This window comes from Scyliorhinus torazame, chromosome 12 (genome assembly GCF_047496885.1).
Source record: "Scyliorhinus torazame isolate Kashiwa2021f chromosome 12, sScyTor2.1, whole genome shotgun sequence".
In the NCBI taxonomy this organism is placed as follows: Eukaryota; Metazoa; Chordata; class Chondrichthyes; order Carcharhiniformes; family Scyliorhinidae; genus Scyliorhinus; species Scyliorhinus torazame.
In genome coordinates this window covers 157,195,452-157,208,003 of record NC_092718.1, presented here as the reverse complement: position 1 = coordinate 157,208,003, position 12,552 = coordinate 157,195,452, and the positions used below count along the sequence as shown (strand labels likewise).

General features: G+C 53.1%; 1 protein-coding gene and 1 pseudogene across 4 annotated transcripts in view; one reads left to right on the top strand and one right to left on the bottom strand.

Annotated features, from left to right (window-relative positions):
* LOC140386683 (cytochrome P450 2D17-like) overlaps positions 1-4,246 on the top strand; it is a 209,935-nt gene extending 205,689 nt beyond the window's left edge. For all 4 annotated transcript variants that reach the window (XM_072469236.1, XM_072469238.1, XM_072469237.1 and 1 more), the window contains one exon: positions 2,887-4,246. In XM_072469236.1, coding sequence (XP_072325337.1) covers positions 2,887-3,068 — 182 coding nt within the window. In that variant the 3' untranslated portion in view covers positions 3,069-4,246. The remainder of the gene's footprint in view (positions 1-2,886) is intronic.
* The window catches only part of LOC140387110 (cytochrome P450 2D17-like), a 294,894-nt pseudogene that overhangs the window by 227,658 nt on the left and 54,684 nt on the right, over positions 1-12,552 (bottom strand).

Here is a 12,552-nt window from a genome sequence, read left to right as displayed (position 1 = left end):
CCCACCCGTGAACCACCCCCACCCCCACCCTCACTGCTCTCACACCTATGTTATGGGTGAGGCTTTTTCAGAACCCCAAAATGTATCATGGAGTTCAACCCACCTCTCCCTTTAATGTATTTGTTGCTTTTCCCAGCACATGGCTTGTTCCCTAGGAGTGGGATTACAATTATGGACACATGGGTTTTTAAACACAAAACAATGTTTATTCCATGAACTCAACTTAACAGCTTAAATAACACTGGATCTCTTAACACCCCTTACTTCAAAGATAACTCAGAAAATATTGCAACAGTAAATAATTCCTTAAAATGTTCCTTCAAACTTCCAAGAGACTTAACACCTTTAAACAGAATCACATCAGGTTAAAGGCTTTACTATTATGAGTTTAAATCACCCAAATGATCCAGAGATAGTCTTTCATGGATCCAGCTCACTGCAAACACAGACACTCCCAAGCTCTTTTCAAACTGCAAATCTAAACTGCAAAATGGCTGACCTAAAGCCCAGCTCCACCCACTCTCTGACATCACTGTTTTCTTAAAGGTACATTGCTTAAACATCCATGTCTTGAAGGTACTCTCACATGACACCTACCACCCCATGGCCAGCAGACTAATTATGCATAGTGTCTGCTGTATTACAGGAGCTGATGGTGATGGGGCGGGTCCTTCTGGTGTCCCGCCCACAGCCAGTGCCAAAGCCGAAGCCCCGGGTGCCGAGCAGCAATGAGGACAACAGCACGGACGCCAGCGGTGGAACTGGGACCCAAGACACCCTGGAGTGTGAGTCCAAGGATGACACGATTTCCCATCACAGTTGTCTCCAATACCCTCCACCATCCCAGAGACACTCATCTCGGTTGGACACCTTTGTGAAGAGGCTCCTGGGTCAGCACCACACAGTTGATCCGGTACATCAGGTGGAGATTGGAATACCCGAGGGGATAGATGGTTGGAGAGCGGGCCGACTCCGGGGAATAACTGCCGTCCAGACGGGTTTTGGGCTTCTGAAATGGACAGTCCCATCGATTGTGGAGATGCAGTCACAGAGCTAGGCGCAATTGGAGGAGTGCAACCGTGTGCAGGAGCAGGAGGTGGTGCCGACTGTGCATGCCACCCAAGCCAACACCGCACGGGTAGCATCCGCGGTGGAGGCGAGGGTTGTGCCTATGGATCAGCATTCTGTGCAAACGCTTTCTGAGGCCCAGGACAGGGTTGCCACCTCACAGGCAGCCATGAGCCAGAGCCACCTGAACATCGCAGCGCCGCTTCTGAGCATGGTACAATCACAGCAGGCCATGGCTGAGAACATCGGCAGCATTACCCAGGCACTGGCTGAGTGGTACAGACACAGAGGGAGGAGACCCCGTCCAGAAGGAGATGACATTGTCACTGGCTGATGTGACACATCTGACATTACAGGAAATGTACAGTTAACAAAGGGTTAATGTAATGATTTAGATGACCACTAGATGGAGCTAGTTACAGAAGTATATAAAGCAGTGGCTCACAGATCTCTGGGAGAGAGCTGGAGAGGAGAGCTAGAGAGAGCAGTGATAGAGTTCAGCACAGTATTAGACTAGAGTGTTGAGACTAGTATAGTTGAGTAGAGATTGTAGATTAGATTATTGTTTACTTTAGGAGTCAGTGGTTGAGCTTAATTTAAGTTGTGTAAATAAATGTTAGCTTTGTTTATGAACATAACTTTTGTGGTCGTTGTGAACACTACAACATTCATCCTGAGGACAAGAATCACAAAGAACACCACAGCACTGACCCAGAAGGTGATGGCACAGTCAATGGGTGATGTGACGCAGTCCCAGACGGCGATGGTCCACTCCCTGTACTCCATGGCCGTGAGCATGCAGACCTTGGTTGAGACTAGAGCGGGCCTACAGGACAGGCAGCACCAGGTGGCAGGGCGGCCTCAGGATATCTCTGATCACATCCCGGGGCCATCGGGCACTCCAAGGAAGGAGGAGGTGATGGGGCCTGTACCGGTGACTCCCGCAGGGGTGGTGCCGGAACACCACAGCATCTCGGACACCAGCCCGCCTCCTGTCCCTGGCGTATCTAGTCGGCAGTGGGCAGAACAGGGTGGCATCACGCCATCTGGGACACTCAAGCAGTAGCCAGGCCAATCCAGGCTTGACCTGCCCAGGAGATGGCCACCAACGGGGACCCAGGTATCGCAGCAGGCCGCCTCCACCTCTGATGTACTGTCTGGGGATCCAGGTAAATGTAGCATTAGGGCTAGTAAGGCCAGAAAGTTAGAAACAAATTAAGTTGCTGAGTATCCAGCGCTGCAGGCCACTGCCCCGCGATGCTCTGTTGCCGACCGGCTGAATTCCCAATGATGTGGCTTACGTGTGCTCACAACATCCGGGATCCTAGCGTGGCGGCTGCAGACTCAGTCCGGGACCACCATAGTCGGGGGAGGGCGGGGGGGGCTTCATTTGGAGCTGGGATCAATGTGGACGGGCTGTCCGGGGCACGCAAGCGGCCAATCGGGGGCACTACTTTGGCGATGAAGGTCCGCGGGCTGAGTCCGCCATGGAGCACGGCGCAGTTGCTGCATGCTTTCGCCATGCGCACGCACTGCCTCTGAACCAGAAGTGCTGGGGCCTTATCAGCAACTAGAGCTGCGAGCTCTACGAGGCTCCCTGCTAGCCCCCAGCAAAACAGAGAATCGGTGGCCTTTTGACGTCAGTTTTCCTGGTGTAAAAGACCACAGTTTACACGACGGCTTCAGCACTTAAGTCTCAAAATTGGAGAATCCAGCCTTTGGTAATTAATCCAGTTGCTGTACAATCAGTGTGACCCCAGAGCGACCCTGCGGCCTCTCTCCTGCCGTCTCTAACTACTCTCATTCTTCACCCGGCAGGTCGTCGTGTGTGTCCGGGGGAACAGCTGGCAAGGGCCGAACTCTTCCTGCTCTTCACGTGCATGCTCCAACGCTTCACATTCCACCTCCCGGAAAACAAACCAAGACCAAGCTACAAAGAAGCCAAATTTGGAATTACCCTGACCCCACTTCCTTATCAACTGTGTGCTAAACTCAGATAAGGTGTATGGGGGATGTTCAGGAGCAGTGAGGAGAGATATACCCTCTTAAATTTGAAACTAATCCACTGACCAATTGTTTTACTGTTCTCTTACGTGTGAAATTTTAACAGATGGTGTAGGGAGTTAGGAAAAGCTTTGATCTATTGGGGAAAACTGACAGCTGGAAAAGCATTAAAGAATAGACTAATATAATATAGAGTAGTTTAGCGAGAACAGCTTTAATTACGAAATTAAACTATACAGCAATCATAGAAATATAATCATAGCCTAAATTGCAGCACGTGAATCCTCTATAATTACGTGGAAATGCATTTTTAAGTCAGAATAAAATTGAAATATACATAGTCACTTGTAAAAGGTATGCAAGGCACAATGGGATACTTGACCACATTATTGAGGGTGATCAGAAAATACAGAATGCACACACACACAGAAACACTGAAAACAGCCAGGCAAGCAGGAATTCTTATCAGCGAAGCAGCCTTAGTGTAGACAATAGAACCAGTTAGAGCCAGATAGACTAGAATGTATACTTTGGGCAGCACGGTAGCATTGTGGATAGCACAATTGCTTCACAGCTCCAGGGTCCCAGGTTCTATTCCGGCTTGGGTCACTGTCTGTGCGGAGTCTGCACATCCTCCTCGTGTGTGCGTGGGTTTCCTCCGGGTGCTCCGGTTTCCTCCCACAGTCCAAAGATGTGCAGGTTAGGTGGATTGGCCATGATAAAATTGCCCTTAGTGTCCAAAATTGCCCTTAGTGTTGGGTGGAGTTACTGGGTTATGGGGATAGGGTGGAGGTGTTGACCTTGGGTAGGGTGCTCTTTCCAAGAGCCGGTGCAGACTCGATGGGCCGAATGGCCTCCTTCTGCACTGTAAAATCTATGATAATCTATGGTATACAGTGTATCAAGGACAGACAGATAAGAAAGGTTTGGAAATCATCTGTGAACCATGAACAAGGCATTAGAAAATCGTGAAGTGATCACACTGGCAGAAAAATAAATGTTATTGGTTAAATGATGCAGTTGGATCCCAGCCAAATTGGGGTGGACTAATAACTTCGAAAATGTATAAGTACTGCACCTAAACTCTGTAAATTCAGAGATTTTGAGGCACCCTCAAACCTCTTGCCGTTGTATACTGATCAAGCTTGAAAATAAAAAACATCTTCTTACCAGAGTTGCAGTCTGCAAGTTGTTATATTACTGGGTCTAGTAATGTGTATAGTTACTAGTTACTGTTGATGCAGATGGTCTGATGGTGTGATCCTGAAGAAATCACAAGTCTTCAACTTAAGCAAACTGATGTATTCAAGTAACGATTGATTATATCGGAGTTCGACACTCTACAGAACTATTTCTGGAAATCAAGTAATAAAATATTGATGTATTAACTAATTCACAACTATAAATACTAACTATACTGAGAGCTATATCATACATTACTGCTTACTAAACACTCCTGGGTTGAAAGAGACCAAGATCCTCGAGGAGCTGATACTGAGTGGATCCCACTGGTGCCCTCTATTGGTAGTGTTACAGCTCAATGTTATAATTAACCCTTTCGTTATATGCACGTATACATATCATTACATCCCCCTTTTTTTAAAAAACATTTCTTACTTGTTTTAACAAAGGAAAAATGGAGAACAATAAGTATACCAAAAAAACATATGTATCACTTTGTACAGAGCAAAATGAGTGGCGAATACACAAATTGACTGTGAAGTATTTACAAGTTCAGTCTATTAGGTTCCTTTCTTCTTCTCGTAGATCTTCTCAGTGGACGAGGTGGTGATTCTAATTTCTTGACAGTTCTTTGCATGTCAGTGGTACTTTGATTGTTGGTTGGCGTATCTTGAAAGATAGTTTAGTTGAGTTGTAGATCTGGAAAAGTTTTCTGTGGTTGAATCTTCTTGAGTTGTCTGTGATTTCTACGTAGGATGTTATCTTCAATAGTTTTGATTATGTATGATCTTGTTGCTGCTTGTCTGATGATTTTGGCAGGAGCAGACCATCCTCCAACAGGGATGTTGATCCTAACGGTGTCATCTGGAGATAATGAGTCCAGATTGGTAGCATCAAGTCATAATATAATCTTTGACATCAGGTAGCTGTTGCATTTTTTGTAGCACTGGGAGATGACCAGGATTTCGAAACTACAACGCAGGTAACGTTGTTCTCAGATCTCTATTCATTATCATCTGTGCTGGTTACAGACCTGTTGATAATGGAGCAGCGCAAGATGGATGTCTGACGCAGAATCAGGAGCTTTATTAATCAGTTGTTCAACAATATGTACTCCTTGTTCTAGTTTCCCGTTCGACTGTGGGTAATGTGGACTAGATGTTATGTGTTTAAAATTGTAGAGTCTTGCAAACTCTGCCCAATCATTGCTATCGAAACACGGTCCATTGTCTGTCATGACACTGGTTGGTATTCAATGTTGGGAAAAGGTTTCTTTGCTCGCTTTTATCATAGACTTGAGGTCAGATAGGTAGCTTCAATACCTCTGGATAGTTCGAGTAATAGTCGATAATGAGCACGTAGTCACGACCATTGGAATGAAATTGGTCAATGCCTGCTTTGGCCCAAGGAGAGGTTTCCAACTCTTTGCTGTAACGTCTCCTTGCACTGCGTAGGCTGGAACTTTTGACACGTCTCACATCCCAAAACCATGTCAGTGATGTCCCAGTTTATGCCTGTCCAGCAGAGCTCGTCTTGCCCGTCTCTTACATTTTTCAATCCAGAGGTGTCCCTCATGAATCTGACTTAGTATCATGGGCCTGAGACGCAGTGGAATGACTATCCTGTCGAGTCTCAGGAGACCATTTATCACCGTCAAATCTGCTTGAACATTACGAAATTGGGGACATTGCTCTTTCAGCCACCCATTATTGATGTGGTGAATGACACGTTGTAGCAATGCACCCTTTTTTAGTCTCATTTTTCACCCAATGCTGGAATGTTGTCTGCACACATCTGTACATTCAGTATGTTGAATGAATTCCAGTGGTTCACTTTGCAAAGTGATGGAGCGTGATAAAGCATCTGCTATTATCAAATCTTTTCCAGGTGTGTAGATGAGGTCGAAATCGTATCTGCGGAGATTCATTAGAATTCTTTGGAGTCATCGAGTCATGTCGTTGAGATCCTTTTGAATAATATGCACCAATGGTCAGTGGTCGGTCTCCACAGTGAAAGTGGGTAGTCCATAGACGTAGTCATGGAATTTTAATATTCCGGATAGTAGACCCAAACATTCTTTTTAGATTTGAGCGTAGCGACATTCTGTTGGTGTCACCGCTCTCGATGCATATGCGACAGGAACCCAAGACGACCTGTCGTCTTTCTACAACAACACTGTTCCAATTCTGTCCTGACTTGCATCAGTCAAAATATTTGTCTCCCTACTTGGATCGGCTAAAATCGGTGCAGTGGTGAGTTGTGATTTCAAGTCAAGCCAATCTTGTTGATGATCCTTCGTCCATTCAAACAAGGTCAATTTCTTAAACAGGTTTCTCAGAGATGTTGTTCGGTTGGACAAAATTAGGGATACATTTGCCTAGGAAGTTGGCAACGCCAAGCAAACAAAGACAAAGAACTGCTTTTTGGCCTCAGGGACTTTCATTCCTTGAATGGCTGCGATTTTGTCAGTGTGAGGTCACACACCTTGGGCGGGATTCTCCGATCCCCCACCGGGTCGTAGAATCGCTGGGGGGCGGCGTAAAACACGCCCCCGCCACCCGCCGCTTTCTCCCAAGGGTGAAAAGTCGATGGGGCATCAATTGCGCCGCCCGACTCGGAGAATCGCAGGGGCGAGGGGGATGAGTGCCGGGGACGGGGGGATGAGTGCCGGGGACGGGGGGATGAGTGCCGGGGACGGGGGGGATGAGTGCCGGGTACGGGGGGATGAGTGCCGGGTACGGGGGGATGAGTGCCGGGTACAGGGGGGGTGAGTGCCGGGTACGGGGGTGTGTGTGCCGGGGAGGTGGGGGTGAGTGCCGGGGACGGGGGCATGAGTGCCGGGGATGGGGGGATGAGTGCCGGGTACAGAGGGGTGAGTGCCGGGTACAGGGGGGTGAGTGCCAGGGACGGGGGGGTGAGTGCCGGGGACGGGGGGTGCGACGGCAAGGGGGTTTGTCCGCCTGGCCATGTGCCATCCTCCAACAGTCGCGCCCATGCAGCCCATGCCACCTGGCTAGGGGGAGGGGGGGGGCTAAGGGCAATGATAACATGTTGTCGTTTCCCCCCCCCCCTTGCAGGCCATCATGTTTTCTGATCAGCCAGCGATGTTGGCCGCTGTGGCGACAGCCGCTATTCTCCATGTTGCCCTGGAGGAGGAGGAGGAGGAAGAGCGTGCCAGAGAGCGGCAGGCTGCCGCAGAGGAGCATGCCGCAGAGGGGCAGGCGGCAGCCGCCCAGGCTGGAGGGACACCCGCCCGACAGGACGAGGAGGAGGAGCAGGGGGAGCACTTAGTGGAGGAGGAACACGAAGAGTGGGAGGAGGACATCACGGCGCCACGGCAACGGAGGCACCCAAGCAGGCCCCGTGTGTACCGGCCCCGGCTGTCATACCAGAACCTCACGGACCAGGAATGCAGGAGGAGACTCCGGGTGAGCCGGGAAACCGTGGCACACACCCACCTTCTGGCACTGCGTGGCACTGGGGGGGGACACCCTCTCCCCGTGACCGTCAAGGTTACAGTGGCCCTGAACTTTTATGCCACGGGGTCATTCCAGGCGCCAGGTGGGGACCTGTCCGAGATCTCGCAGACATCGGTGCACCGGTGCATCCAGGCAGTGACAGACGCCCTATATGCCATGGCGCACCGCTACATCTGCTTCTCTGTGGACCGGGCCAGCCAGGATGCCCGGGCCGTGGGCTTCTCTGCCGTGGCTGGGTTTCCCATGGTCCAGGGCGCGATCGATGGAATGCACGTCGCTGTGCAGCTAGCTGCAGATAACAGGGCCGTGTTCACCAATAGGAAGGGGACCAATTCCATGAACATCCAGGTGGTCTGCGATCACCGCATGATTATCCTGCACGTCTGCGCCCGGTACCCAGGAAGTGTACATGACTCATACGTGTTGTCGCGGTCTTACATCCCCGGCATGTACGAGGGACGCCACCCCCCCGGCTGAGGGGCTGGTTGCTGGGCGACAGGGGTTACCTGTTGCGGTCGTGGCTGATGACGCCTATACGGAGGCCACAGAATGACATGGAGAACAGCTACAATGATGCCCATGCAGCAACAAGGGGTGTGATAGAGAGGTGCTTTGGCGTGCTCAAAATGCGTTTCAGGTGCCTGGACCTCTCTGGGGGAGCCCTCCAGTATCCGTCAGATAGGGTCGGCCACATCATTGTGGTGTGCTGCGTCCTGCACAACATAGCCCAGCAGAGGGGCGATGTTCCGCAGGCAGAGGAGGGCGGAGTGGAGGAGCAGCAGGAAGAGGCGCAGTCCTCCCCAGATGAGGGGGATGGGGGCAATGGTCAGGGCAGGCGGGCTAGACACGGGCGGGTGGCTGTCCACCGTTACCGGCTGGGCCAGCGGGCACGGGACAGGCTGATAGCCGCCTGCTTCACTGACTAGGGGGCGTGGGAATCGGCGAGTATGGCCACATACCACACACCATGGCATCACCTGAACACCCTCAACCCCCCCCCCCACCCAGCCACCCACCCAGCACCCTCACCCCCCCTCAACCACACCCACCCCACCCACATGCACACCACCTCTCCATTGCAGATCCACCTGCGGCACGACAGCCGGGCTCTCACGGGCGCCGGTGGAAGCCTGTCTATTGCAGGCCAGGGAGGATGATGACAACCCGCTCTGCGATGAGCTCCTGGTTCCACATCATTGGACGATGTCTGACACATGGCCACAGTGCCACCATCCACCCGGACCATCCCTGCATGCGGCTGTGACACTGCAGCGCACGGTCCCGTCCTCTGCCCGGGGGGATAGTGAGGGCGGCCCAGGGGGAAGGGGGCAGACTCATCTGAGGCCGACGTAAGACCACCCCTCACACACACACTGGCACTCAATGTACATGACATCCCCGCACGCTTTGAACAGAGCACAATGGCAGCTTCTGTAGGTGTTAAAGTGATTTTCATAACAAACAGTGCATACACGTGCCCTAGCCCCAAAAACTCGTCTGTGCCCTGCACCCGTGCCAACTTACTCAGTGTCTAATTGTCTGGCTTTGCGGACCCTTTGACTACGCCTAGGTGGTTCCCCAGACGGTACAGCAGAACTGGAGGTGGACTCCTGTGATTCCTGCCCACTGACTCGGGATCCCTTTGGCGGCCGTTTCCTGGGGCGTCCTGGCCTAGATGGGCCAGGCTGTGGCCTGGGCGACTGGGATGGCGAGCTGCCAGCCTGTCCTGCCCATTGCCCACCCGATGCACCTGGGACGGAAGTGGGGGAGGGAGTCCGAGGTGCTGCAGTGTTCCTGGACCTCCCCTACAGGGGGACCAGAGACGGGCGCCAGCAACTCCTCCTCCCTCGGGGTGCCCAATCGCCCCCAGGCCTCGACATGGGTCAGAGGTGTGAACGGTCCGGCCATCCGACGCCCGTCCGACACCTGGCGCTGCCAGTCCTGGAGGCCTGTGCTAGAATCGACAAGGGTCTGCAGGTTTGCAGCCATGGAGCTCAGGGAGTTGGCCATCCCTGTCTGTGACTGTGCGACACTGGCTAGCACATGGGCAATGGTGCCGATGCCCTCAGCGATGGCCTGCTGAGACTGGGCCATGGCCTGCAGGGATTGGGCCATTGCCTGTTGAGACTGGGCCATGGCGTTGAGCGCCTCTGCCATCTGCCGCTGGCTCATGGCCTCCTGTGAGAGGACAGCCATGTCCTGGGCCACAGACGCCGCCTGCACGGAAAGCCCCAGGCCTCGCATACTGCTCCCCATGTCAGACACCGTCGCACCCATTGCCTCCACCGCGGATGCCACCCGTGCGGTGTCGGACTGGATGGCACACATGACCGGCACCACTCCCAGCACCTGGACGCGGGTGCACTCCTCCACCTGCGACTGCAGCCGCTGCAAGCCGGCCGTCACCCTCTTCGCTCGTCCCAGGTCCGGTGGTTGCATCGGGGCTATGGGTGGGTGTGGTAAGTCCAGATCCATCTGGGCGGCAGATGTTCGCTTGCGCCAGGATGCCCTTCGACCTCCTGGCCCTTCTGCTGCTCGTACCTCCACCTGCTGTACCTGTACGGCTGTGTTGTGCGCATCAGTGAGTGTAATCACTAAAGTGCCCAACCGAGGTGAGTGTCTCTGCGATGGTGGAGGGTGTTGGAGACAGCAGTGGCGTTGTGTCGAGCTCTTCGTCCCACTCTGAGTCCATGGTACTTTGGGGTGGCAGTTCATCTCCACCCATCCACTCTGTGTCACTGTCCTGTATTTCGGTTTCCTGGGTAGGGGTCTCCTGGGTAGGGGTCTCCTGGGTAGGGGTCTCCTGGGTAGGGGTGTTCTGGGTAGGGGTGTTTTGGGTAGGGGTCTCCTGGGTAGAGGTGTCCTGGGTAGGGGTGTTCTGGGTAGGGGTGTTCTGGGTTGGGGGTCTCCTGGGTAGGGGTGTCCCGGGTAGGGGTGTCCTGGGTAGGGGTGTCCTGGGTAGGGGTGTCGTGGGTAGTGGTGTCGTGGGTAGGGGTGTTCTGGGTAGGGGTGTTCTGGGTAGGGGTGTTCTGGGTAGGGGTGTTCTGGGTAGGGGTGTCCTGGGTAGAGGTGTCCTGCGTAGTGGTGTCGTGGGGAGGGGTCTCCTGGGTAGAGGTGTCCTGGGTAGGGCTGTCCTGGGTAGGGGTGTTCTGGGGGATATGGGGAGGGGGGATATGGGGAGGGGGATATGGGGAAATGATGGGGGATATGGGGGAGGGGGGATATGGGGGAGGGGGGATATGGGGGGATATGGGCGATATGGGGGAGAGGGGATATGGGGGAGAGGGGATATGGGGACGGGCTGTCGGTGGCTCACTTGCTGGTGGGCCCCCGACCTCTGCATCGGCAACCTCTCGGTCCTCAGGTCCGCCAGCCAGTTCCAGGGCCCTTTCCTCATGTACGGAGAGTGGCCTCTCATCAGCTGGGCCCCCTCCAGTCCTCTCATGCTCCCAATTGTTCTGTGCGCACTTCTCCTGTGGGGGGCGGGTGTGTGGTAGGGGTAAAAGGCAACAGTGTTAGACATGTATATGAATGCACGCCATTGGTTGCGTGTATGGTGCAGGGGTTAGGGTGAGGGTTGGTTTCACCTGGGGGTGTGCCGTACATCGGGCAGGGAGGGGTTGGGACTCACCCTGGCTGCCCTGACGAGGTCGTTCACGTTCTTGTGGCACTGGGTGCCTGTCCGTGGTGTCAGGGCCACAACGCTGACGGCCTCTGCCACCTCCCTCCACAGACGCCGGCTGAGGCGTGCGGCGACCCTGCGGCCGTGTCCGGGGTACAGGGACTCCCTCTTCTCCTGCACTGCGTCCAGGAGCACCTCGATGTCGCGTTCCTGGAACCTCTGGGCTGTGCGGCAGGCGCCCATCTTGTCGGGTATTCCGGAGTGGGGGGGCGCGTCTTTTGAGCCGCCACGCCATGCGGCATCAATGACGCCGCACGGCGTCACCGTCCACGTCGGGTGACGCCATCGCGAATGGCGTCAAGCTGCTGCTAGCCCATTTGGGGCTGGAGAATTTGCGTTGTTTGGGGGGGCCCGACGCCGGAGAGATCCGCGCCATTTATGGCGCCGGGTCCCGGACGTCGCGCCAGTTTTCGGAGAATCCCGCCCCTTTTTCTGAAATTTGTTCTCCGAGGAACTTAGAGTGTAGAAGCCCCAAAACTACATTTGGTTTGATTCAACTTGAGGCCATACTGCTGTATGCGTTGAAAGACTTGCCTCAGTCTTGAGACATGTTCTTCTGGTGTTGATGACCATATAATGCCATCTACGTGGACACGAACACCGTCTATTCCCTCAATCACCTGTTCCATAATGCGGTGGAATATTTCAGACGCAGAGATAATTTCGAAAGGCATCCTGTTATAGCAAAATCTGCCAAACGGGGTATTAAAGGTGCAGAGCTTTCTGCTCGAGCCTTCCAATTGAATTTGCCAGAAACCTTGCGATGCTTCTAACTTGGTAAAGATGCGAGCATTCACCATTTCGCTTGTGATTTCCTCTCGCTTCGGGATGGGATAGTGTTCCCTCGTGATGTTCTCATTGAGATCCTGACAGTTTCTTCACACAAACCATCGAACTTTAATCAGGTAGGTGCTTAAACTTATCCCCAGGTTCCAGCGGCCTTCATTTCCGGGAGCGGGAGAGAGAGAGGGCGCTTGGGAATCAGCTTAAGTGTTTTATTTTTACCTGTATTTAAGTTGGGTGGTTGCTAAACCCGAGACACTACACTTGTAGTATCCCCCACCCTTCCACCTCCTCTAACCTAAGGGGATGAGTGAATATCAGGTGAGCTCTATCTTTCCTTTCTTGATTTATCTG